Genomic DNA, 26,273 nt, shown 5'->3' with positions numbered 1-26,273 from the left:
CAGGGCTCACGAGGGCAGACTGAGGCTGCCTCGCCACGCTGAGTGCACGAGGAGGGGAAGTGACTTGTTGAAGGTCATAGAATTAGTACAGCAGAGAGAAATGGCTTTCTGTGTCCCTGCCCTCTAGATTTCTCTTCTTTTGTGGCCCTCACAGCCTGAAGTCTTTCTCTTTCTCTCCCTGTAGATTGCAGGAATGGAATCGGGCTATGCCTGTTTCTGCGGGAACAATCCCGATTATTGGCGTTATGGAGAAGCCGTCGGCACAGAGTGTAACAGCGTCTGCTTTGGAGACCACACCCAGCCCTGCGGGGGAGATGGCAGGGTCATTCTATTCGACAGTGAGTGTGTGACACTTGACATATAGGAGACAGCAGCCTCAGTCTGCCCAACTGTGAGTGTGTGACATCTGTCCCAGCTATAAGAAAGCAAGAGATTTCTGATATCTCTTCCAGCTATGAGACAGCCCGGCCGCTCTGTGACACAGGGAGTGTGTGACACCACTCCCAGCTCTGAGACAGCAGAGAAATTCTGTAGAATACCTCTCTCAGCTTGTGAGACAGCCTCAGTGCTCTGTATGATGAGATGTGCATGATGCCTTTCTCAGCTGTGAGACAGCCCAGCCACTCAGTGTGACAGGGAGTGTGAGACACCTCTCCCAGCTGTGAGACAGCAGAGAAATTCTGTAGAATACCTCTCTCAGCTGTGAGACAGCCCGGCCGCTGTGTTTGATAGGGAGAGTGTGACACTACTCCCAGCTGTGAGACAGCAGAGACATTGTGTACAATATCTCGCCCAGCTGTGAGACAGCAGATACATTGTGTACAATATCTCTCTTAGCTGTGAGACAGCCTCACTGCTCTGTATGATGAGATGTGCGTGATGCCTTTCTCAGCTGTGAGACAGCCCTGCCGCTGTGTGTGACAGGGAGTGTGCGATACCGCTCTCAGCTGTGAGACAGCCCAACTGCTCTGTCTGAGGGGATGTGCATGATATTCTTCCAGCTGTGAGACAGCCTGGCCGCTCTCTAGGTGCCATAAATGTTCACAAGCAGTCGGAGGTGCAGCCAGCAATCTTTCCTCAGCCCAACCAGATCTGAAATATTTGCCCTTCTTGTCTTGGCAAGAGAATGTTTACTTTACAGCTCTGTGTTCATTTTAATGTTTGACTGTCTCTTTGGGTAAACCCACTGCCTTTTGTAGATTTCTACTCTTTAATTATATACCTTAGATGCCATAGCAAAGAGGAAAGAAACGCTGCAATCTGAGAAGTCAGAGATGAAAACAAGATGTGCCTGAACTCTCTTTCCAGGCCAAGGAAGGGGTTTAAACCATGAGCCAAAGGAAAAGGTTTACAAACAAAATCAGATCCACAACTTACATTAAAAAAAAAGGATGTCAGACTGAAATTCCAAGACAACACTGTGAATATAGAGAAATAAAATATACTGGAGTGAAAGCAAACAGGAAAGAAGGGAATGGAGCAAGAAAGGGACACCGAAGTCTGCCCCTTCCTCTCAGCTTCTGTTTATTAATTATGAAAGAGCATTGATTCACAGTAAAGATTTATACACACAAAATCTGAGGACAGATTATAAAGACCGAACGGCCTATCTCATCTGCCCAGTTTACTTCCTGGTGTAGTCCTAGAGACCCCAGCTGATCCTTTGCTTGCATGAATTCCATTTTGCCTCTCCACTTCCCTCCAGTGGCCATTGCATGCATCTGCCACCTTTCTGTAAAGACCATCAGGCCAATGCAATATCGGGCACTCAGGTCAGCACGCCGTTTAATACGCAGTTGGACGTGCTAAAATAACCCCCGATGCAATACTGGGATTAGCATATCCAAAACACTCGTCCAATCGAGCGTATAGCTTATGGCACTCATTACATCCAAATTCCATGTAGATGACGCTATTGGCTATTATCCCGCAATGCAAAAAATTGCCGCGTGACCTCGGCGCCCATTTTAACACTGCAAATTTAACAGCAGCACAGGAGCAGGTGCTAAAGCATGCCACGCTCAAGGGCTGATGAAAAAAAAAATCCTACTTTCTGTGATTCCTCCGATTAGTTTCGTCAGATACTAAACAGGAGGAAACACAGAAGCAGAATTATGTCCCTCTCAAGGGCTTAACAAAAACATTAAAATCCTGCTTTCCTTTATTCCTCATAGAGAGAACCACAGAAAGCATCTTTCCCAAGGTCCGGCCCAATCAGAACCCCTGCCGGCAGTGAGTGAAGGAGTGAATAAATTAATATTAAGTGTCGGGCTCCTGCTATTAATTTATTCACTCCTTCACTTCCTGCTGATTGGTCCATTCACTATCATTTGTCAGTGAAAGGACCAAACCCCTTTCAGAAGGCTGTCCTGGACCAGCCCTGCTGGTGGTGGGGAGGGAGCTCTGGCCAGGCACAGCCACTTCTCCTGGGTGCTCGATGCAGAGCGCTAGGGACGCACAAATTACCCATTGCACATAGTTTTTAGCGCAGCAGCTCATTTGCCTATTGAATCGAGCACCCAGGACAAGTGGATGTGCGCACGTTCAAAAAACGTGCTCCCAGTTTGGATGCACGTTTTTTATGCACTGATATTGCATCAGCCTGAATGTGTTATCAGCCCGGTAGTTTCCTCCTGCTGCTTTGCGGCTCCAGCTCTACTGAGCCATAGCACAATGAGCCTTCATTTGCAACTATCCATGGATCTTTCCATTTTGCATCAGATTCAGATAATTGTATTGGCATGACACTTTAACATGTAATTAAAATAAAATGGGAACAGAAAGGGAAAAAAAAATTACAAAATAGTAAAAGTCTAGCAAAGTTACAGGTATTTTATTCCCCTCCCAATTCACTTGGCCCAGTCATTGCAGTGACAGTCCTCTGCTGGGGGCCATGCACCATGCTTCCTTCTGTTATCCTGCCATCATTATCTCTAAATCTGGCCACTAGGTGTTGTTGTTGCACTATGACTGTGACTTGTTGCCCCCCCCCCCCCCCGGGGCTGTGAAAATTGTGCCTGCAGCATCCCCAGCCTGGGCTGACATAGGGAACATGAGTCTTGGCTCTGGAATCAAACACAATGTTTTCTGCATGGCGCTGGCTGAGCTCCATAACATGTTCTGAGTCTGATCTCTTTCAGCCTCATATCATAACTTCCTGTTCTAGAACGTTCTTTAAACTGCAAAATGCTTCCTATGCATTTTTTACATGGTTGAGGTATTTGAACCTCTCTATCATACTTGCCCGGTCTCTTCTCTAGCCTATAAATATATAGGTCCTTAAGTTTTGTTTTGGTAGCCCTTTTTCTGAAGCACCTCGACTCTGAATCTTTTCACCTGGGGTATTGTGCTCAGAGCCTCCAGCTCTGAGCACAATACCCCAGGTGAGGTCTCACCAATTTAAGTCTATTTGTATAAGGCAAAAGTGAAAGCTGCCCCCCTCCACACAGACACATACAACCCCCATCACAAAACAGGTAGCGCACAGGCAGCAGCAGTGCAAGCTGTCCTCATGCACTGCCATGTCATTGCGATTCTGTACACAAAGACTAGGGGGCACTCCATGAAGTTAGCATGGGGCACATTTAAAACTAATCAGAGAAAGTTCTTTTTTACTCAACGCACAATTAAACTCTGGAATTTGTTGCCAGAGAATGTGGTTCGTGCAGTTAGTATAGCTGTGTTTAAAAAAGGATTGGATAAGTTCTTGGAGGAGAAGTCCATTACCTGCTATTAAGTTCACTTAGAGAATAGCCACTGCCATTAGCAATGGTAACATAGAATAGACTTAGTGTTTGGGTACTTGCCAGGTTCTTGTGGCCTGGATTGGTCACTGTTGGAAACAGGATGCTGGGCTTGATGGACCCTTGGTCTGACCCAGTATGGCATTTTCTTATGTTCTTATGTTCAAGTAAGAAGGAATGTTTAGCAGAGAAGGTGAAGTTTTTATAGACGCATGGGAGTCAATATACAGCGGTATATTGTTCAGTATTCAGCCACACTTAATGTGCAGCTGAACAGCCAGTTAAATCCAACTGCACAAAAGTAGTACAGTTAAATTTAGGACAGCCTTATGTGTGCGGACAATGTTGTCACACAAATTCAGTTGCTTATCATTGAATATCACACTAATTGGCTAAAAGACTGCCAAGAGCATGTACTGACCTGCCCCTTTTATTGTTGTGCTAAATCTGTGTGGATGATGATTTTGGCCCAGATTTTCAAAAGGTTACGCGCATAAATCTGGAGGATATACGCACGCAACCGGCCTTATGCACGCCGGCCCTATTTTAAAAAGGCCCGGTGACGTGCGGAAAGCCCCGGGACGCGTGCAAGCCCCGGGGCTTGCAAAAAGAGGCGGGATGGGGGCGGGGCCATTTGCCACTGTGTCAGAGATCGCGTGCCGGCAGTCGGCAGGCTTGCACAACTTACTTCAGCCCCAGGGCTGAAGTAAGTTGTGCAAGCCTGCCGACTGCAAGTTGTACCCCAGGGCTGAAGTAAGTTTTGAAAAAAAAAAAGAACATTTCCTTATGCCAGAAAGGGAAGGTGGGGGGGGGGGGGGGTAGGGAAGTTCCCTCCGAGGCCACTCTGATTTCGGAGCAGCCTGGGACGGAACAGGGGAAGGTAGCGTGGCTCGGAGCGGGCTCAGCCCATACAAGGTGCACACTTATGCACCCCTTTGCTTGTGCCGACCCCAGATTTTATAACATGTAGGCCGCGCGCGCTTCTTTTAAAAAATACCCCTTTGTGTGTACAGAATATAGTCAGGCAATGGGAGAGATATTTAACCGGTTAGATTTATGCAGTTAAACACTAATTTTAATTGCGTACATCTTTTGAATATCAACCTCACAAATTCTCATAAGTACAAAAGAGCAGAACATTTTTTTAGGATTTAAAGCTACAGTATATGGCATTATTCATATTGTATTTGTACTAATGATCTGCACGGCAGTGTGGCAGGCTCAGGTTCAGTTTCTGACCCCGGCTTCTGCCATTTGAGCCAGAAGGGACTAGGGATACTGAAGAAGCAGAATGACATAATACTAGCAAAATCCCCAGGTCGTCCTGCGCGAAGGATCACCGTACTTCAGTCATGGATTCCCAGACACCCCCCATCACAAACGGTAGTCAGTGGGCTTGGTGCAGAGAGGGAAAAGATCTCTAGAAATGGATGTATCAGAATAAAAAAAGGACTTAAGGAATAAGAGCACGAGAGGAACCAAACAGAGGCAATAGATGACTACATTGATATTTTGAACAACCTGGACAATTCTATTACTGTAATGTATCTACTCCAAGGCCAGAGACCTGGAAGAGTGCTTGGGTACTCCAGAATGGGAGTGCCACCAAGCTGCTAAATTTAGAGTCAGTAGTTTTGTAACATGCAGCAGCTATGTGCATTAGTTACACCAGTTTTCAAAATAAGCTTATGCACATACATTCACTTTCAAAATCATCCATAATAATGTGCACTAACTAGCCTGCTCAAAGTTCCAACTGTATTTGCAGGGCATAACTTGTGCAAGTTGTTTTGTGTGCTTTCTATTTAAAATCAAAAGCATGTGCATGAACCCAAACTCCACTCTCCCTCCAAATGCCTATATTTTGGGCACAAAATCGAGTTACACATATACTTTTATGTGCACAAACATGAGGCAATTTTATAACAAGTTATGTGCATGTGTAAATTGCCCCATTTGAGACACTTTCATTCTGGTTCTCTGAAAATCTAGCACTTCTGTTTAAAGTATAAAACTACTTTCACTCTTCTCCAAAGTCAAAGGAGCACAATAAAGAGATGACAAACTGCTAGATTTTACCTGCTCCTCTGAAGTTCTTTCATTCCTATTAAAGGGCTAAAGTGCCTCAAAATGCTAATCTGACTTTGAGCCCCATCCTCTTAATCCCGTATCCACTCATCCCATCTTCTGTTTTTCTTACATAGCTGGAGGCCCGATTTCTGCAGCTTTATCCAAATAGCCTCTTTATTGCCACCAATAATCCACCTTGTCTGGCTGTTCCTGTCATGCGGCCATCAGCAAAGGAAAGATATGGAGCCATCTTTCAAACAGTGTCATGGAATATCTAATTACGGTTCATAGGCTTTGTGGACCCTTGGACCAAGATGGGGAAAAAAGCCACCTGATGGGTTGGGCCCCTCAGGACCCCACCGTCGGCAGGCGGAATCAGACAAGAGGCGGTCAGAGTTTATAGGCAGTTCATAGGGTGGTCAGGCGAAGCAAAGGTCAGGGGCTGGAGAAAATCCAAAGTGTGGTCAGGCAAAGCAAAGGTCAGGGGCTGGAGAAAGTCCGAAGTATAGTCAGGTGAAGCAAAGGTCAGGGTCTGGAGATAATCCAAAGCGTGGTCAGGCAAAGCAAAGGTCAGTGTCCGGACAAAGTCCGAAGCGTAGTCAGGCAAAGAAAAGGTCAGGGTCTGGAGAAAGCCCGAAGCATAGTCAGGCTAAGCAAAGGTCAGGGTCTGGAGAAAGCCCGAAGTGTAGTCAGGCGAAGAAAAGGTGAGGGTCTGGAGATAATCCAAAGCGTGGTCAGGTGAGAAGACATGGGCAAGCAACTGGCAAACAGCTAGCAAGCTGAGCAGTTGCCAAGGCGAGTCCTGTTGGTCAGGGCTCACCTAAAATAGGGTCCTTGAGAGATGACATCAAAAAGAACGGCTGACAGCCGACTTGCCACTGGCCCTTTAAAAAAAAGTAGAGAGGCAGGCGCGCGCACGTGCCTAGGAACCTGGCTTCTCCTGCCGCACCTCACGGCACTCCAGCAGCAGATAGAGCCGGGAAGAGGGAGGCAGCACTGGGAATGCTTCCCATGGCTTGCAGCAGCTCCAGGAACCACCCCAGCAGGACGGAGGGAAGGTGAGGCAGGCCAGTTGCAGGCTCTGTGACCGGCTGCCATAACAGTACCCCCTCTGGGATCTAGAGGACCAGTTATTCTTTGGTTCTTGCAGATTCGTGGGCGATTGTCCCGCAGGACACAGAGGAAAGACCCGAGGAGCGAGCAGGAGTCTTGACGGAATCGGGGGAGCCGTAGAGAGAGGCTCCTTTCCCCTCTCAAGTTGCCAACGAGCATGTAACTTCTGGATCTCCTCTTCCTTGTAGGTTAGCAGAGCCACAAATCCTTTCGTGGCTAGATCATGTTTTTTCACAAAGGCCTCGTGTTCGGCAGTCTTTTGTGTCAGTTGTTCCTTCAATTGGGTAAAAACCGCCCTCAAGACGTTCCTCTGGAGAGGGCAAGGCCTGGTCTGAGTCTCCTGAGACTTCTTACGAAGAAGAAACAAATTAGGGAGAGTGGTGGCCATGGTTAGGGATCGGAGAGATTCCACCAGTTCGAGACAAGACTCCGAACACCGCGGTCCCCACTGAATCAGGTTGGCCATGGCCCAGTCGAAATGTGGCTGATGCTTCTGCAGCCATGGTAGACCCAGAATTTCAGGATTCACTGCCGTAGGGAGTGAGTAGAAAGAGATGACCTCAGAGTGATCCGGTCCAATTTTCAAAGTAAGAGGTTGTGTAGCCTGTGTCACCACACCCGGCAGGAAGTCCCCATGGAGAGGAGAGAGCCAAAGGAGGTGTCAAAGGACACGTAGGGATTTGAAATTGATCCACGAGGTCCTGCTAAATAAAGTTTCCCCCAGCGCCAGAGTCCACTAGGGCTTGGGTGGAAATGCAGGTAGAAGATAGTTCTAATGAAGAATCCATAGGAACAGGAACAGGGGTGAGGTTGTGGTGAGACGTCGCTCGGCGAGGAGTTGCCTTCTTCTTTTCTGGGCAATGGGACAGCAAGTATCTGGAGTTACCACAATAAAGACAAAGCCCTAACTGACGACGATGGGAGTTTACTGCAATCGTGATGTGGCCACGACCTAGTTGCATCAGTTCTTCCAAGGGCAAGAAATGGTCACTGCCAGAGAAGAGCAATTCCTTGACATGAACCCACTGAGTAGGGCGATTCTCCTGGGCCTGTTCTTGGAGTCGTCTGTCGATCTTCCCGGCGAGATCAATGAGCCCTTCGAGGGATGTAGGAAGTTCTCATGCTGCAATCTCATCCTTAATTTGGGGAGCTAAGCTCCGTGGTCAGAGTACGAAATTTGATCACGTAATCGTTCAGGGAGCGGGGCCCTTGCCACAGATGAAGAAGGTCGGAGCGGGTTAAATAGCGCCTATCTACCCCCTAATGCAATAGGGGGATTAGCACTTATTTAACGCGCATCTGATGCAGAGTGAATGAGATAGCGCTCATCACATGCAAATGCATGTGAATGAGGCTATTACCCATTCAACTCTTTTAAAATTCGCCCCATAGGTTCTTAGGCCAATCACATCAGGAAGGTGAGACTACAAAGGCACTCTGATAGGCCCACCCACCTATAACCAATCAGGACAGACATGTAAATCTCAAGGACAGCTAGGTGGCCAGTATCCCTGGTTATTTTCCTGACTGTAGTGAATAGTCTTGCTCTGCTCTAAGGGCAAGGATTTTATCCCAACAGTCCTTCTTACCGGGTCAGAAAACATCCAAGTTAAATTGTATTTTTTAACTCTATATGTATTATTTTCTAGAGAAAATGTACTCACACAAAGAGCAGGTACAAATGTGAGCATGTGCTATGCACCTATGGTAAGTTTCAAAATGGAGTATGTGCCTGCTTTCTGTTCGACACCTGGTGCAAAGTTTGCAGATAAAATGTATTCCCCGGAGTTTGTCTCAAAGCAGACAGTCTGAAAGCTGTCCCCAGTTCTCTGCAGGACCCGTATAGCTGCTCAGGCTGCATTATAAGATTCACTATAGGCTTGCTGCACCTAAAGGGATTCCCCATTTTGTGCTTAGAATTGAGGCCTCTACATTATTTTGAACCTCCCTGTTCTATAATTTTCATAGTAAACTCTCTGGGGTAGGGATGTTGTAACTGGGTAGATAGTACAGCACAGTGCGTTTATGCAAATCAAACTATGCAACCAATAAATACCGCTACCACTTCGTCAGCCCTGAATCATTGGTGTGGGGACTTGGTGAGTGTTCCTGTAACATATCCGTCCTGAAGCAGCAGTGACAGGATTGTGAGCTCTCTCCAAAGAACATTTCCTTGTGCCAGTCACTGTACCTCAAAACTCTGTGGTTTTTCTGCTCAGAGGTTCAGTATAAATATTTGGGATTTCTGGTTTAAGAGACTTGTTTATCGAGACTTGCGGGCAAGGACAGGGAACAATGCTGTCTATTCTTCCAGCGTTCAGAAACCAGGAATGTTTCGAGAATGGGGAAGATGAAAAGATCCCGGGAAAGGCTGGTCAGGGCTGAAATTCTCTGGTCTCGGAGAATGGAAATGTTGCTGCTGGATTTCAGCAGTGTGTATTTTTGGAGATGTGTTCTCATTCAGACCAATTTGTGAAAAAAAAAAGTCAAAAACTGAAACAAAGACTGCCTAACTAGGAAACCACATGACTCTGCAGGAAAAGACCCATCCACAGGCCATGGGTGTCCCGAGAGTTAAAAGACCAGCATCCATATGAGACTTATCTCCCTGAGTGTTCAAAAGGAGCTCCAAGAATAAAAGGCTTATCTGGCAATAGGATAAGTAAGGTCTCCTGGCACAAGGGAGTAAATTCTTCATAGTACGTCTAACTGCGAAGTTACATGCATAATTTGAAGCATGCAGAACACATCTTTGGGTCTAACTATTGGGTTGTTATATAGCTAAATATATGTGCGAAACTTTACCTATTGCAAAATGAAGCAGCAGTTATATGGATAATTTGCATGCTGGATCCATGTGTAACTTCTGAAAATTAAAGCTATACCCATAAACTCATAACACATGGCTTATGCACAGAACTTCTTATTTTTCTTAACATAATTCAGACTGCAACCTTTGAAAATGTATCCTTAATTACTCAGTTTCTAGTAGCCCATACTGCACACTAAACAGTCTCTAAAATAAATAAATCATCGTAATAAAATGTGAAGAATGAAAGATTCCATCAGGGTATGTGAGGACAGTGATGGAAGCAATGAGTGAGAGTCCCTCACAATGTGAGGCTGATGAGGAGATCAGTGAGTGAGAGTCCATCACAGTGTGAGGTCGATGAGGAGATCAGTGAGTGAGAGTCCATCACAGCATGCAAAGTGAATGGGGAGAGCAGTGAGTGAGAGTCCATCACAGTGTGAGGTCGATGAGATCAGTGAGTGAGAGTCCATCACAGCATGCAAGGTCAATGAGGAGAGCAGTGAGTGAGCATCCATCACAGTGTGAGGTCGATGAGGAGATCAGTGAGTGAGAGTCCATCACAGCATGCAAAGTGAATGGGGAGAGCAATGAGTGAGAGTCCATCACAGTGTGAGTTCAGTGAGATCAGTGAGTAAGAGTCCATCACAGCATGCAAGGTCAATGAGGAGAGCAGTAAGTGAGGGTCCATCACAGTGTGAGGTCGATGAGGAGATCAGTGAGTGAGTCCCCATCACACCATTCAAAGTGAATGGGGAGAGCAATGAGTGAGAGTCCATCACAGTGTGAGTTCGATGAGATCAGTGAGTGAGAGTCCATCCCAGCATGCAAAGTGAATGGGGAGAGCAGTAAGTGAGAGTCCATCACAGCATGCAATGTGAATGGGGAGAACAGTGAGTGAGAGTCCATCACAGCATGCAAAGTCAATGAGGAGAGCAGTGAGTGAGAGTCCATCACAGCATGCAACGTGAATGGGGAGAACAGTGAGTGAGAGTCCATCACAGCATGCAAAGTCAATGAGGAGAGCAGTGAGTGAGAGTCCATCACAGCTTGTGAAGTCAACGAGGTAAGGCTTGAGGGAGACTATGCAGTGTTTTGGACCATCTAATCAGGTTTTTGGTTGAAGGCACATTCTCAGAAGAAATGTTTCACTGGTTGGAACACAGGGTGACTGAGCTTTTCTTTTACCTTGTTTCTTTTTTTCTTTCTAAAGCACTCATTGGAGCCTGTGGGGGGAACTACACCTCGGAAATGGCAGTTATTTATTCACCGGATTTTCCCGACACCTATGCCACAGGGCGAGCCTGTTACTGGACAATTCAAGTCCCTGGGGCCTCACAGATCCAGTTCAACTTCACCCTGTTTGACATCAAGGACTCCACAGATATGGTGGAGCTGCTGGATGGTTATACCAACCAAGTACTGGTGCGCCTGGATGGCAGAAATCGTCCTCCCGTATTCTTCAACATCTCGCTGGATTCCATCATCCTCTACTTCTTCTCTGATCGCATCAATCAGGCCCAGGGCTTTGCTGTAGTCTACAAAGGTGAGGAGAGGTATAATCACTGATATTCTTCTGCTCTAGCTCCAGTTTCCATCCACCTCAACCTCTTCTGAATATCCCTAACATCAAACATGTCCTACATCCAGGAGCACTAGATAAATTGCAAATAATCTAAAAATAATGACATGGAAACTCAGAATATTTATTTAGGTTTGAAATATGCTGTTCTCAGTCTGGGAAGTATAGACATTTCATTTACTGTACACTGCTCAAGCAGTGAATGAGAATCATGAGTTCAAAAGAGAGGGTTAATAATGTATTAACATAGTCAATGATGGCAGAAAGAGACCATCTGGCCTGTCCAGTCTGCCAGTAATTCTTGTCCACATTTATAAGGTTATATCCCATCTGTCAGCCACACAGGCTGGACTGTTTGTCGGATATTGTTCCTTATCCAAGTTCTCCTCCTCTTTGCCTCCCCCAATTCAATAACCCTGTCCCCATCTCACCCCCAAGTCTTGCAATGACTCAAGCAGCCACCAAAACCACTGACTAAATATGCAACTGCCTAGGTCCTTGTGTAACCAACCCAGCTGCTAATCAGACTAAACTTTTCTTAATTTAACATATTCAGTAGAATTTCAGGTTATTTAATACTTATGATTCTACTACTACTACTTCATAACATTTCTATAGCGCTACTCGAAGTACATAGTGCTGTACAAATAACACATAAGAGACATTCCCTGCTCAATAGAACTTACAATCTAATGAAGACAAGCATACAAGTCAACAGTTAATGAGGCTGAAGGCAAAGCAGTAGTCTTAAGATTTAAAAGCAGTCTCAAAAAGGTAGATTTTCAGATGGGATATAAACAAGATTAGAGAGAAAGCAAGACACACCAGCTCAGGAAGTCTATTCCAAGCACATAGTGCAGCCAGGTAGATGGACAATTTGGCAGTAGAGAAGGGCATAGATGATGAGCAGAGTGCACGAGGAGCTCCTTTCTTGCTCCCCCCACAAGTGTCTTCACTCTTCAGCTCCTCCCTACCTCTCTTACTCTGTCCTGAATTCATTAGAAATTATGCACCACTGCTATCTATTCCAGAAATTCAAGAGAGGTGTGCTTGTTTTAACACATGCTGTTTCTTTATCGTGCATGCTATTTTGCAATTTTAGCACATGTTATTTGCAAAATAATGCAGCAATGTCGCTAATAAAGATAGTGAAAAGAACTGTTCCCAATACAGAGTTCTTAGGAATCCCACTGGTCACTTTGTCTTCTCCAAAGTGGATTTTCTTTACCACTGCTCTCAGTGGGTACTGCTGTTCTTCTAGTTCCTCACCCAGTTTACAAGTTATTTTGGTCTACTCCCATGCCATCCAGTTTTCTTACCAATCTTCTAGTGGAGCATTGTCATAACTCTTACTGAAGATCAGACAGACGCTTCCCTGATCCACCATTTTGTTACCTCATTAATGGGCAGATTTTAAATCATTTGCGCATGTAGAAACAGGCATTTACACGTTTGGCTGGGCCTTGCTGCGCCGTGTGCATTTTCAAAGAGGCCCAGCCACACGCATAACTCACGTTACACGCCGAAGTTCTGGGCCCAAATAAAGGGGCAGTCCAGGGGGCAGGAATGGAAGGGGCCAGTACAGCAGCCATTTGCCGCTCCAGAGGAGCAGCAACTTAAAAAAAAAAAAAAAGTAGGGTAGGTTTAGAGGGTGGAGAGGAGAGGGGAAGGGGAAGGAAGATTAGGTAGGGAAGTTCCCTCCCAGTCCGCTCCTTAATAGGTTAGCATTTTATTATCCGTCTCATCATTTTGGCCAGGTGGACAGTAGTATACTCCTGTCACTATTCTCTTACCCAACACACATGGGATTTCTACTCATAAAGATTCTATTGTGCAATTCAGTCTCTTGCAGGATCCTTATCCTGTTGGACTCTATGGCATCCCGGACAAAGCACCACTCCGCTACCAAGTTTCTCCTCCCAATCATTGAGATATAATTTCTACCCTGGTATGGTACAATCCCATTGGTTATCATCCTTCCACCATGTCTCTGAGATTCCAATTAAGTCTCTCTCATCATTCATGCTATACACTCTGACTCTCCCCTCTTACTTCTTAGACTTCTGGCATTGGCATACAGACATTTCAAAGTTGACAGGGATAATTTGGAATTTTTAGCTCAGGTGATTCTTTACTTATAGGCACATGAACTATTTTTGCTTTCATTGGAATCTCCTTGTTGGGATGCCCTAACTCTAATGCTTCATTAGTATCCTTCAAAGATACCTCCCACCGAACCATGCACTGATGAGTGACTGCTGGCTTTCCCCTTTATTCTAGTTTAAAAGCTGCTCTACCTCATTTTTTAAAATTAATGCCAGCAGCCTGGTTCCACCCTGGTTAAGGTGGAGCCCGTCCCATCGGAAAAGACTCCCCCTTCCCCAAAAAGTTGCCCAGTTCCTTACAATACTGAATCCCTCTTCCTTGCACCATCGCCTCATCCTTGCATTGAGACTCCGGAGCTCTGCCTCCTCTGGGGACCTCAGTGTGGAACCAGGGAGCATTTCAGAGAATGCTAGCCTGGAGGTTCTAGATTTTAGCTTTCTACCTAAGAACCTAAATTTGGCTTCCTGAACCTCCCTCCCACATTTTTTATGTTATTGGTGCCCACACATACTATGGCAGTTGGCTCTGTCCCAACATTTTTAAAATCTTATCTAGGTGACATGTGAGGTCCACCACCTTCGCACCAGGCAGGCATGTTACCAGGCAATCCTCATGTCCACCAACGACCCAACTATCTATATTCCTGATAATGGTGCCCCCAACTATGACAGTTGACCTAACCCTTTCCTCCTGGGCAATAGGCCCAGGGAGACATTTCTTCAGCGCGAGTGGAAAATGCATGTCCTGGAGAGCAGGTCCTTGCTACAGGATCACATCCTGCTGTACCAGGTTGATGCTCTCTGACCAGGAGACCTTCCTCCAAGGCAACACCAGGACTGCCAGACTGGAATTGAGACTTGACCACTATGTCCTTGAAGGTCTCATCTATATACATTTCTGTCTGCCTCAGCTCCTCCAAGTCTGCCACCCTAGCCTCCAGAGATCGGACTCATTCTCTGTGAACCAGGAGCTTTTTGCACCGAGTGCACACTTACAACCTCTCACCAGCAGGTAAAAAATAATGCATGTGACAGATGCAGAAGACTGGAAGGCCCCCCTCTTGCAGCTGGATTGCTCTAGCTCTTGCAGCTGGATTGCTCTAGCCACTAGGCTTCCTATGTAACTTAGTGGCTAGAGCAGCTGGCTCTAAAAGCAGGGAGACTAGTGTTCGAATCCCATGCCGCTCCTTGTAAGCTCGGGAACGTTGATTTCAGGTTCTTATGGCCTGGATTGGCCACTGTTGGAAACAGGATGCTGGGCTTGATGGACCCTTGGTCTGACCCAGTATTGCATGTTCTTATATTAGTTTAGGTTGCTAAGAGAATAGGAATGTGTAAATAAGAATCCTTTAAATTTATTGGTATATTCACTATTATTCTGGTAGTAACCTGCAACAAGATAATTAAACTCTTGATAAGACCTGGGGCAATCCTGTGTTTTAGATAAAAGGCAGAGGAACAAGACAGGGATGCCTGCTTTCACCCCTTCTGACCCCAAAACTTTTTAAGGTCTAAAATTTCTCAAAGCAATACTTAGTGATCCTCTTTAGCCACTAGCAAGATGATCCTCTCCTCTCAGTGCTCCCACTGGATTGGTGGTTCAATAACCCCTTGCACTAAGTTGTATGTTCCATTGAGGACTAGATATCAAGTAGCTGCTCTTCTTGTTGGTTGTAGGATCATATGCTTCATGAAGCAGTCATTTATGGCATCTAAAAACTTAACCTCTCTAGCATCTCCCAATGAGACATTCCTCTCAGTTTCTTGGGGCAGAATAGTGGCAGGCCAGCAGATTAGCGACACCTTGAGTGTATCTTTTCTGTTCCCTGGGCTGCTGCTGCTCCCCTATAGTGTGCATTTCTTTTGTAAAATGGGAGCATAGGAGGAGGAGAAGTCATAAAGGCTGGGGGGTGCACGCCTACTCTGTCCTCACACTGCCAGGCTATCACTGCTAGGGAGGAAGGGAGCTGGAAGAAGGTCAGATGTTTAAAACATAGTGTGGTCCATCTTCAAAGAGGTTTGTCCAGGTAACTTTACAGTTACCATGACAAAAACCTTTACCTGAACATTCTCGCCCCACTAACTAAATGTTACTGGGTAATATTTTACCTGGTTTAAATTTAGCCGGGTGAAAACAGGGAGAATGGGGACAGGGCTTAACCATGGCTGGCTCGTGCCAATATTGAGCATTATCCAGGTAAGTCTGGTCAGCGAAAACTGTGTCCCAAAGGTAACTGGATAATTTTAAGTGAGTATATTCAGTGGCGGATTTACCCAGGTAAACCCTGCTGAATTTCTCCCCTAAAGTTACCTAGATAAGTTCCCCCTCCCCTTCGAACCTCTGAATATAGTCCTCACTTGGTGCATCTTTCTCCTCCTTAGGCTGTCATGGCGTTTCATGAAGGCAGTCTCAGTCACTGGTCTTTGGTTTCTCATGACTCTGACTCTTCCCTTGAGGCTGGTCCTTGGTTTCTCACTGCCCAGTTGGTTCTTGTCTCAGCCTCACTCTTCCATTGCACTGAGATTTTTTTTTTTTCTTTTCAGCTTTTAAGGAGCAGCTGCCTCAAAACCCACTTGATCCTAAACCCAAGACCAACCAGACGCTGACAGAGATGATAACAGAGAGAGCAAACCTCAGTGTCAATGCTGCCCGCTCCTCCAAGATCCTCTACGTTATAACTACCAGCCCAAGTCACCCCTCTAGCAATATGCCAGGTATTCTGGTCAGACATAGGTCTTGGTTATCTGATGCAGCTGAAACCCCGTTCACTAAAGTTTTTTTCCCCATAGACGCTGACAGAGCAGAGTTATTTTTGAATGAAACTCTTAGGGGTCAATATTCAAAGCCTGCTGAGCAAGTAAAGCTAACTGGTTAAGTTTACCTGGTTATCGTTACACATATAATAGTTAGCTGAAACTAACTAGTTAGTTTATTTGCTGAGTGGGTAGATTAAGGCCTGCTTTTGTGCAGCTATGGTTACCCAGCTAAATTTAGCTGGTTAGCGCTGTATATTGTGCGCTAACCAGCTAAATCTAAATGCCTGCCCTGGGAATGCCTCCAACCTGTCCCTTTTTTCTTCAGCTAAATTTATGCAGCTTATGGTTTTAATAACACAAACTTAGTCAATTAGAGGAGGCCAAATCACACAAACTTAGAGGAGGCCAAATCTTTAACTGGGCAGATTCACCTGGCTAAACCTGCCCTTTAGCCAGGTAAATCTTTTGAATATCAACCTCGAAGTCTTACTCCTCATTCTACTCCAGTTACGTGTGTTCACTTGAACGCCCTGCACTGAGGTGCCTCATTGCATAAAGCATCTAAATATCCCTATCAGATCACTGAAATTATTTCACTTTGTGTTGTCTGAATAGTCCCAAGTGGAAAAAAGCAATTTAATTGAATTTAAATTATTTATTATTTTTCTGTGTTTATTATGTGAACTCTGTGATTGTCTACATTATTTTTATGACTAATGTTCATTAATACTTTGTCTGTTGTAATTATACTAATTGTTGCACATATTGTACGCACCTGAAGCCTCCGACTGAATAAGTGGCTTTATAAATCTAAATTACTAGTAGGGATGTGAATCGGGCTTAGGCTGATATTTTCAAAATCATCAGAAATCAGAGGCTCCCCCAAAACGATAGGAAAACCCCACGATGTTGATCGTGGGGGTTCTCATTGTTTTGGGGGAGTGCGGGAAAAACGGCACACAAAAATAACCCCTAAACCCACCCCGACCCTTTAAAACTAATCCCTTAGCTTCCCCCACCCTCCCAACCCCCCCAAAAAATTTACACAGGTACCTGGTGGTCCAGTCGGGGTCCCTGGAGTGATTTCCCGCTCCCGGGCTGTCGGCTGCCACTAATCAAAATGGCACCGATGGCCCTTTGCCCTTACCATGTGACAGGGTATCCGTGCCATTGGCCGGACCCTGTCACATGGTAGGAGCACTGGATGGCCGGCTCCATCTTGTGCTCCTACCATGTGACAGGGGCTGACCAATGGCACCGGTAGCCCCTGTGACATAGTAAGGGCAAAGGCTATCAGCGCCATTTTGAATACTAGCAGCCGACGGTCCGAGTGCAGGAGTTCGCTCCCGGACCCCTGCTGGACTTTTAGCAAGTCTTGTGGGGGGTCAGGAGGGTCCCCCAAGACTTGCCAAAAGCCCCTGGTGGTCCAGCGGGGGTCCGGGAGCGATCTCCTGCACTCGGGCCATCGACTGCCAGTAATCAAAATGGCGCCGATAGCCTTTGCCCTTACTATGTCACAGGGGCTACCAGTGCCATTGGTCAGCCCCTGTCACATGGTAGGAGCACAAGATGGCGCGGGCCATCCAGTGCTCCTACCATGTGACAGGGTCCGGCCAATGGCACGGATACCCTGTCACATGGTAAGGGCAAAGAGCCATCGGTGCCATTTTGATTAGTGGCAGCCAACGGCCCGGGAGTGGGAGATCGCTCCAGGGACCCTCACTGGACCACCAGGTACCTGTAAAAGGTTTTTTTTTGGGGGGGGGGGGGTCGGGAGGGTGGGGGAAGCTAAAGTATTAGTTTTAAAGGGTCAGGGTGGGTTTTTTGTTTATCAGCTCGGGCGCAGCCGATAAACAAAACCACGATCGGGCCTGATGAAAAAAAACCCACATGTGAATCGGAATCTGAACCGATTCCGGTTCAGATTCACATCTCTAATTACTAGGGACCTTCATTTTCAGTTTTTATTTTTGTCTCCTGCTAATTTATAAATGTTTATCAAAACTAACAAAAATGGGAGAAAATCATTTGTTTTCACTGATTTTCTCCCATTTTTGTTTATTATAACAGACACTGATAAATTCCCAGGGAAAATAAAATAAAAATTGAAAACAAAGGTCCCCTCTTATAAACAAATAAATGACAATTGTGCATATACAGCTTCTACATTTAAACGATCATTTTCTTTTTCTTTACGTGTATTGTGCCACATGGCAGTGTTGCTTTTGTTCTAGCTTTTGTGGCCTGTTTTTAGTGCTGCAGCTACTGTACCAGTGGATACAGAACAGGGACATGGCTCGCAGCTGCTTTACAGAGCTGCTCAAGATGATTGCTATTGGCCATTTCTGAGTATAGCTAAAACCCTGACCATGAGCAGAAACTGCTCGGCAGACTGCCAGTATGAGAGCGCTCCGTTTTATATAACTGTGTCGCTGTTTTCTCCTGCAGGGTGGATGGTCTATGTCTTGATGGCCCTCCTCATTCTGACAGTCATAGCCATAATGGTGAAGGTCCTTCTGCATGTCGCCATGAAGTGAGTAGGAAAGACTTGCATTGCAATCACTGCAAGACTGAGTTCCATAATGTCCTAGAGTCTAACCTAATGGTTCCTGCGTTTGTGGGCAGCATGTACATTGTCTCGTGTGTGCACTGAGGGAAGGGAATGAAAACTGTTCTTCTGCAGCCCAGAATGTGATTTTTGGATGGTGCTTGACCCATCTACTCAGGAGGCACTATTACATTTCAAAGCTGTGAAATTAAATGAGAGCATTCCAATTAAAATAAAAAGACTCCAGATGTTACAGAATTTGGGAGTAATCGAGTCATCTTGACTCTATCGGGATATAAGAAACGCTGGAAGAGAGAGGTAAACTTTTCCCATTGTTGCCTGAATACTCAGTTCTAAGGCGGTCGATATTCAGCCGCAGGGCAGCTGGTTAAGTTAGCCAGATATAGCTATCCGGCTAACTTAACGGGGATATTCAGTGGCGAGTCCGCAGCTCTGAATATCCCCAGATATCTACATATATCCGGCCAACTTTAGGACAGCCCTACGGTGCAACCAGAGTTAGCTGCATAAGTTATACAGCTAACCCCGAATATCCTGACTTATGTGGCAAAATTCTAGAACTTAGCCACATTTAGCTTTAAATATAGCTGGCTAGCTATTTAGATAGATAACTTTTCAGTTATCTGTCCAAATTTCTTTCGAATATCGTCCTCAAGATTTTGAAAAATCCATTTCTTGGGATTACATGATCTTTGTAGCAATCCATCTAACAATTACAAACAAGTATGGGGACACTAACATCTAATAGTACTTCAGTATTAGCATTGGAAAGGCAAAATCCTTATCAAATGCAATGCCAACTCCTTCCCTGCAATGTAACCCAGAAGAGTCAGCACTGGAAGGCAATGCCTCTGACAGAATGATGCCTCTTGTTGCTCGCTTGATCCGGGCAGGTGCTAGCATTTTTGCTGTCCTGTTTAAAAATCTACTGTTCTGCCCCCCTACCTACATATACACATATATATATATATATATATATATATATATTTTATTTTTTTTTAACACTTGCATTGTGTTTTTTTCACAATAATCAATACACAGTTGAAATGATCAGTCATAATCTGTCAAATAGATCCAGAAAATGTGCAGAAAAGATTCAATGTCCACACATAATTTTGAGTGAAGAAAATATATTTTTTTGAAACGGCAACTCCACGGTGTTATGACAGGTTATGATTCAAAACGGGTCCCCCGATACAGACCCGTGTTTCGCCGTGAGGCTGCGTCGGGAGGGACAAAACAGTACTTTATTTTTTCTAGAAAGTAAAACAAGGATAATGTTACAAAAACAACAAATCAAAAGGTGGACAACAAGGAAAATGGTGCCGGCAGAACTTAGAGTGTAGTATACTATAAATCAACTTTATGGCATAACTGAAATTAGTACTAGCATGAGAACTAGTGCCTGTGTAAACCTCGGCAAAATTTAACTTGTGGCAGGAAAAAAACTCTTTAACAAAAAATTATTGTATAGCAGTAATTATTCTAACACAGCATATTCCAACAAACAGGTCTGACAAGACGGACGTGGGGAAATAAAAAGGTGAAGCAATGAAATGAAAGCAAAAAAAAAAAAAATAAAGAAGTAAAAAAGTGAAAAAGTGAAAAGTAAACAAGGAGTATTCTCCCAGGTTCACCCTTCTCCAGATGAAAAAATCTTTCTGGTGATCCCTAGGTGCTGCATCCCTACCTGTTGGAAAGTAAAAATGGTTCTGGCTGGCCCTGTAGCCAGCACCATTTTGTTGTACAGAAGCATATGCCAACCCGAAAACCCTGTAAGAATAGACACTTGGAACCCATATGGTACTAAGCTTACTTTAAGGTGTGTTGGGTGTGAGTTTGGCTGTAGAAAATCTTGAATAAACTGAAATACAATGATATAGTAAACCTCCCATAAGAAAATAGTACTAACTGCCAGCACTCAAACAGCAATAACCCTATAAAAAGACAACACTGCAAATACTACACCAGGCCCTAAAACACCTCCCTATTAGGAAAACTGAACAAGCCAGACTGCTATGGATCCCTACACAGTAGCAGAATACCTCACCAAAGTCTCACATGCAGAACACACACAGACCCTCACCAAATATAATAAAGAGACCCTAAAGTATAAATAGAAATGCTCAGACAAACTGAACTGGAAACTACAGCAGGCTAGAACCTTAATGCAGTGCAACAATGGGAAAATAGAAGTGCCTCCATTCTTCATAAAACATCAAACAAAATAGAAGAATATAAATCATAATAGTAAAAATCATACTAATAAAAATATTTCCAAACAGCTGATAAATATATTCAATAATTAAGAACTCGTATAAAAATATAAAACTTTTCCAAATATTTCAAAATAGGAGATACATCAGATACCCAATAATTACAACCAATAAGGATGGAAAAATTCTCTCGATACCTGTGAATGTTTGATTTCCAGTCACCCTGAGCTTGTCATGGATTACTTGGTGCTGGGGGGATGAGGTTGCACAAACTTTGTCCACACCTTATCTCACACACACTCATGCAGACAAGCAGGTTAAGGCTCCCTCTCTCTCATACATACACACAGGCAGGAGCCCTCTCACATTCACACACAGGCAGGCACCCTCTCTCTCTCTCACACACACACACAGACAGGCAGGCTTCCAATATCTCACACATTCAGGTAGGCAGACAAGCTTCCTCTCTCTCTCTTTCACATACACACACACACAGGCAGGCAGGCTCCCTCTCTCTTTCACACATACACACTCAGTCAGGCTCTCTCTCTCTTTCACACATACACACTCAGTCAGGCTCTCTCTCACATGCAACACACACACACAGGCAGGCAGGCAAGCAGGCAAGTTCCTTCTCACACATACACACAATGCTGGCAAGCAGGCTCCCTTTCTCTCTCTCACACACACACACACACACACACACACACTTTTTCTCAAACACATGCTTTACACACACACACGCTTTCTCGCACAGCTAGAGGCCTCTCAGTCTCATTGCTTCCTTTCTCTGGCTGCCAGCATGAGCTCTGCTAGCAGCTCCTGAAGCTTCTCTCTCGTACCAAGACTGGCCTAGTAATGGTGAAGATCACTGGAGAACAGGGTTGGTTGTGAGCGGTAGAAGCTCATTCTTCCATTCCTGTATCATGTTTGAAACTGGCAGGGCTTGCACTTCCTCCATGCTGATCTCATGCATCGCAAGATCAGAATAGAGGCAGTGAAAAATTTCAGGGCCTGCACATGAGGAAGGAAGAGCACTCGAATGGCCTGGCTCCCTCTTTTTCTTCTCCTCCTGGGTCAGGTCATGCAGAGTCTGGGGTGTGCACACCTTGGAAAAAAACACTTCTTGTCACTAACTTAAGAGGGAAAGCCTATCCTTTTTTGCAAGCCGCAGGGGTTTTTCTTGCACTGCTGCTGCCTGCCCTCCCAAGTGTGCCACCCCATGCAATTACACAGTCTGCACACCTAGTTGCACCAGGCCTGCTCTTTAGAAGTAATTTTCCTTTTGTTTGCTTGCAGGTCCCATAGAGCTCCCTCTGCAGGTAACCTGAGAGATTTTCACCAAGGCTCTACAGGGGAAATCTGGAGTATTTTCTACAAGCCTTCCACTTCCATCTCCATCTTCAAAAAGAAACTTAAGAGCCAGCATGATGACCGCAACCCTCTGGTGGGGGAATAAAGAACTCTCTTGCTCCCCTGGGGCTCAAGTCTTATCTATAGCACATGCTTATCCTGGGATAACTCTGCTTCTCCCAGACTTAAGACTTCTTCCAAGAAAGCTCTCCCAAGGAAGCTGCTTGGTCTGTGCTTCCTGCAAACCTCAATCTGCTTGGTCATAGATTTTTTTTTGAACTGGCCATAATGCTGGATGGGATTGAGGTTGTAGTGTTTCAAAGGTCTGTTAAATTCCTTTTTCAGAATCACCAAACAAGGACTGTAAAAATGCAGATGCAGCAAAAGCTAAGAAAGGTTTTTTGCCAAATGCAGTTGAAATTTACATTTGTATTTAAAACAAATCGGGCGGCTAGTAAGGCACAGCAGGAGAGACGTCACCTTGTCCTGTTCTAGACCTTCTGTCTGCTCTAGGTGAAAGAGGATGGGTGCATTCCCTGCAATGGGGGTGGGGAGAGAGTTCATACAGTCACATCCTGCCTTGGCACTGTAAAACCATTAATCTGTAAACAGTTGCACATAAAATTATATTTATTATTTATATAGCACTGTTGGTGTATGCCTCTTTGTCAAATGTGTCGTGTGGTTACAAAGTTTTTGCTCTAAACAGCTTATGCTCTTAAGTTTGAGTAGTAGGAGACAGATTGATTGATTTCCTGGAGGTCACATAGTGAGTGGTAGAGGTGGATTATGATCAAATTCAGAACTGTGCTACAATCTGGAAGGATGGAGGACTGCCATCTCCTAAAAAAAAACCAGGGGTGGGTAAGAGTATGTAAAATTACCGGTGAGGTCATAGGCTATAGGTATTGCCAATTATTAGGCTTGTTCAATATTTGTTGTTTGTTAATGTGGCTCGCGGAAATGGGGGCTACTACCTGGAGATAATGCCCTTGTTCGGTGTACATACACACGGTTGATGAGACTCCATCATTGCTCTGGGCTTCAGCGGCAAGAGGTAATGTGGAAGAAAAAAAGAAAAATTTGTATCCACAGGGAAGCGAGGTGTAGCCGGGCAGATACTTTACTTTCAATGCACGTCCAGCGTGGATCTCTGCTTCAACGGCAGGGGTGATAGTCTATACTTCTCTTTCAACGCATAGCTCTCTGCTTCCACAGCAGGAGGAGTGAGGAAGGGAGGATCTATATGTGGATTGCATGGTCTAGGTGGACAGGGGTGGGGGTGTGGCCTGCTTGTTGTGGCGGTTACCACCCCTAATTCAGCTGGATATTCGCTTGGATGCAGTTCCAGCACTGCTCTCTACATTGATGGTGGGGGGAGGGGAAATAGAACTAGAGAGTACTGGAAGCCAAGCGTAACAAGTATGAGAGAGAGAAAAAAAAGAAAAAAAGTACATAGCTTGCTGGGCAGACTGGATGGACCATTTGGTCTTCTTCTGCCGTCATTTCTATGTTTCTATGGATTGCCAGGGGCAAAAACCATGACCTCCAGGAGCTAGAACCACAGGAACAGACAAAGCCATCTGCTTTGGATGATGGGCTATGACAGAGTTAGCCAACTCCAATCCTCAAGAGCCACAACAGGCCTAGTTTTCAGTATATCCATAATGAATATGCATGAGATAGATTTGTATGCATTACCTCCATTGTATGCAGATATATCCAATGCATATTAATTGTACAGATCCTGAAAACCAGGTCAGTTTGTGCCTCTTGAGGACCGGAGCTGGCTACTCTTGTTGATGTTTTTATCCTTCTCCATTCATTGGAAAATGTTACACCCTGAACCAACCCAAACTAAGAACATATACTGCTTTACCTACTATGGTGCATCTCACACTTAACCACTTTTGTGATAACAGTCGACTCCCAGGGGTCAGTTACTTCCAGTATTCCAACCTATACAAGGTCTAACCATGTCCACTCCTATGTCCTCATTGTACTCAATGAGGAGTCATTTTCTCGTATCAGAATAACACAGGCCAAGTCCATAAGTAAATTGCAGAGGTAAAAACAAAGCAAGGTGTTCATGCACAAAGAACAATCCCAGTAATGAGAAGAATACTAATGATCACAGCAGGCTCTGGGGCTTCTTGTTTTTTGTCTTTTAAACATGGACTGGAGATCTTGGTGCTGAGTCAAGAATGGTTTATGGTGCTGTACCTCAGAGCCAGATTCCAATCTTGGCAGCAAGTGTGCATCCCACATACATCAGAAAAAGACCATTGAGCCAATCATATTGGCCACTTATCTCCTCTTCTGGCAAATTTCTCTCCTGTCTATGGAAAATACCGTAAGTGCCATTTGTAACCTGGCAAATAAGTACCATCTGTAACCTGTCAACATTTGAATTTTGCCCACCCTGATGTTAGCAGGTGGTGAAGAAGTGGGTTTATGGTACATGTGATAGTGTTAGGAATCACAACAAAGATACCTAAGGTGCTGCAGGAAAGATTCATCATAGAACCATGACAGAAGAAAAAGACCATATGGCCCATCTAGTCTTCCTGTCTCTCCAATTTATGCAGCCCTTACAATTCCCATCACTCCATCAGAGATCCGCTGTATTTATGCCATGCATTCTTGAATTCAGATACTATTTGTTAATTTTCTCCAATCATGGAACAAGTCCACGACTGATACTAGGACACCGTCACCCCACCCCCAGCCACCACCATGCCATCCTTGATGTGCCTTCCTTAGGCATATGCGTGCACCACACACCAAGCTTTGAAGGCCCTGTAGCAGGAAGGACAAGTGGTGAGGCACAGTGAGGTAATTAAACCCAGCTACACTCCTTGCAAATCGCCTCAGCAACAGGTCTTCCTGCTCCTGCAATGTGTTACTTGGTTTCCAATCCAGCCTTGCCTATTCCAGCCTCCCCTCATCCAGTTTTGCCTCATTCAACTTTGCCTCATCCAGCCTTGTTTCACCTTGCCTTGTCTTGTTCCTGCATCCACCTTGCTTTGTTGCCTTCACCTTGTCTCTGCCTTGACTTTGTCCTTGTCCTCAGAGTCTTGTCTTGCCATGTCTGTGTAGTGCTATCTTGTTTCATTGCCTCTTGTCTGTCTTGGCCTCTCTCTCCTGTTCAGACTTCAGCTTTGGACTGAGACTTACCCCTTGCTTCCCACCTGGAACTGACGTTAGACTTGAACCTCGACTACGTCTTGTTTGCTGCCAACCCTGACTCTTGGCCTATCCCTGGACTCTGTCTAGACCCTTGGAATCACAAACGTCCTACCTGCCGCCAGAAACGAAGGGCTCAACCCTCAGGGGAGGCAGTTGGTGAAGCTCTAGCCTAGCCCATGTCAAAATGCATTTTCCAGCTACTGGCATAGGCCTCATGGGTTCACCCCTGAGGCAGCATCAACTGCTACAGCACAATAAGTAGCATCGGATAGCAAGTAGTAGGCTTGAAGATTTTTGGCACTCTCGCTATAATATTTTGGATTTTGTCACCCAATAGATAGCACACTTCCTGGGACAACATTTGGTTGGCAGATGGATGTTTCTATGTGCCACCACTATCCTCCACCTCTTAGGTGCAGTGATTGTGGAGCCCACAGCTTGGGCTCTGCATACCTTAGTTCCTCCATTTGCCTGCATATCAATTCTTCAGGTCAAAGGAAATTGGTCTTGGGGTATAGGGATCTAGCAGATGTAATAATCTTGGTCCAGCTGTCATCTCATGGCCCAGTTACACCTTCCCCTCTGCTTCAGTTCTCCATCTTTGATGCCTCAGTAAGCATACTGATGTAGCCTTCATTCTCCAGGATGCTTCTCAGTCTCACCACGCCTCTCTATATTCCACCATATGTTTCCTGAGGGAATTGATCTAGAGTAATCTTTTACATTGAACCGGTTCCTCACTGTGGATCAAGACATGTCTGGACAGC

General features: G+C 45.1%; 1 protein-coding gene across 1 annotated transcript in view; it reads left to right on the top strand.

Moving 5' to 3' along the window:
• The window catches only part of KREMEN1 (kringle containing transmembrane protein 1), a 149,143-nt gene extending 126,179 nt beyond the window's left edge, over positions 1 to 22,964 (top strand). The window contains exons 5-9 of the mRNA XM_029571545.1: positions 185 to 338; positions 10,949 to 11,281; positions 15,967 to 16,137; positions 18,628 to 18,712; positions 22,264 to 22,964. Coding sequence (XP_029427405.1) covers positions 185 to 338; positions 10,949 to 11,281; positions 15,967 to 16,137; positions 18,628 to 18,712; positions 22,264 to 22,423 — 903 coding nt within the window. The 3' untranslated portion in view covers positions 22,424 to 22,964. The remainder of the gene's footprint in view (positions 1 to 184; positions 339 to 10,948; positions 11,282 to 15,966; positions 16,138 to 18,627; positions 18,713 to 22,263) is intronic.
• The last annotated feature ends 3,309 nt before the right edge of the window (positions 22,965 to 26,273 follow it).

Source organism: Rhinatrema bivittatum, chromosome 11, assembly GCF_901001135.1.
Source record: "Rhinatrema bivittatum chromosome 11, aRhiBiv1.1, whole genome shotgun sequence".
Classification (NCBI taxonomy): Eukaryota; Metazoa; Chordata; class Amphibia; order Gymnophiona; family Rhinatrematidae; genus Rhinatrema; species Rhinatrema bivittatum.
The sequence above is the reverse complement of the archived record's forward strand: the minus strand, read 5'-3'. Positions and strand labels throughout refer to the sequence as shown.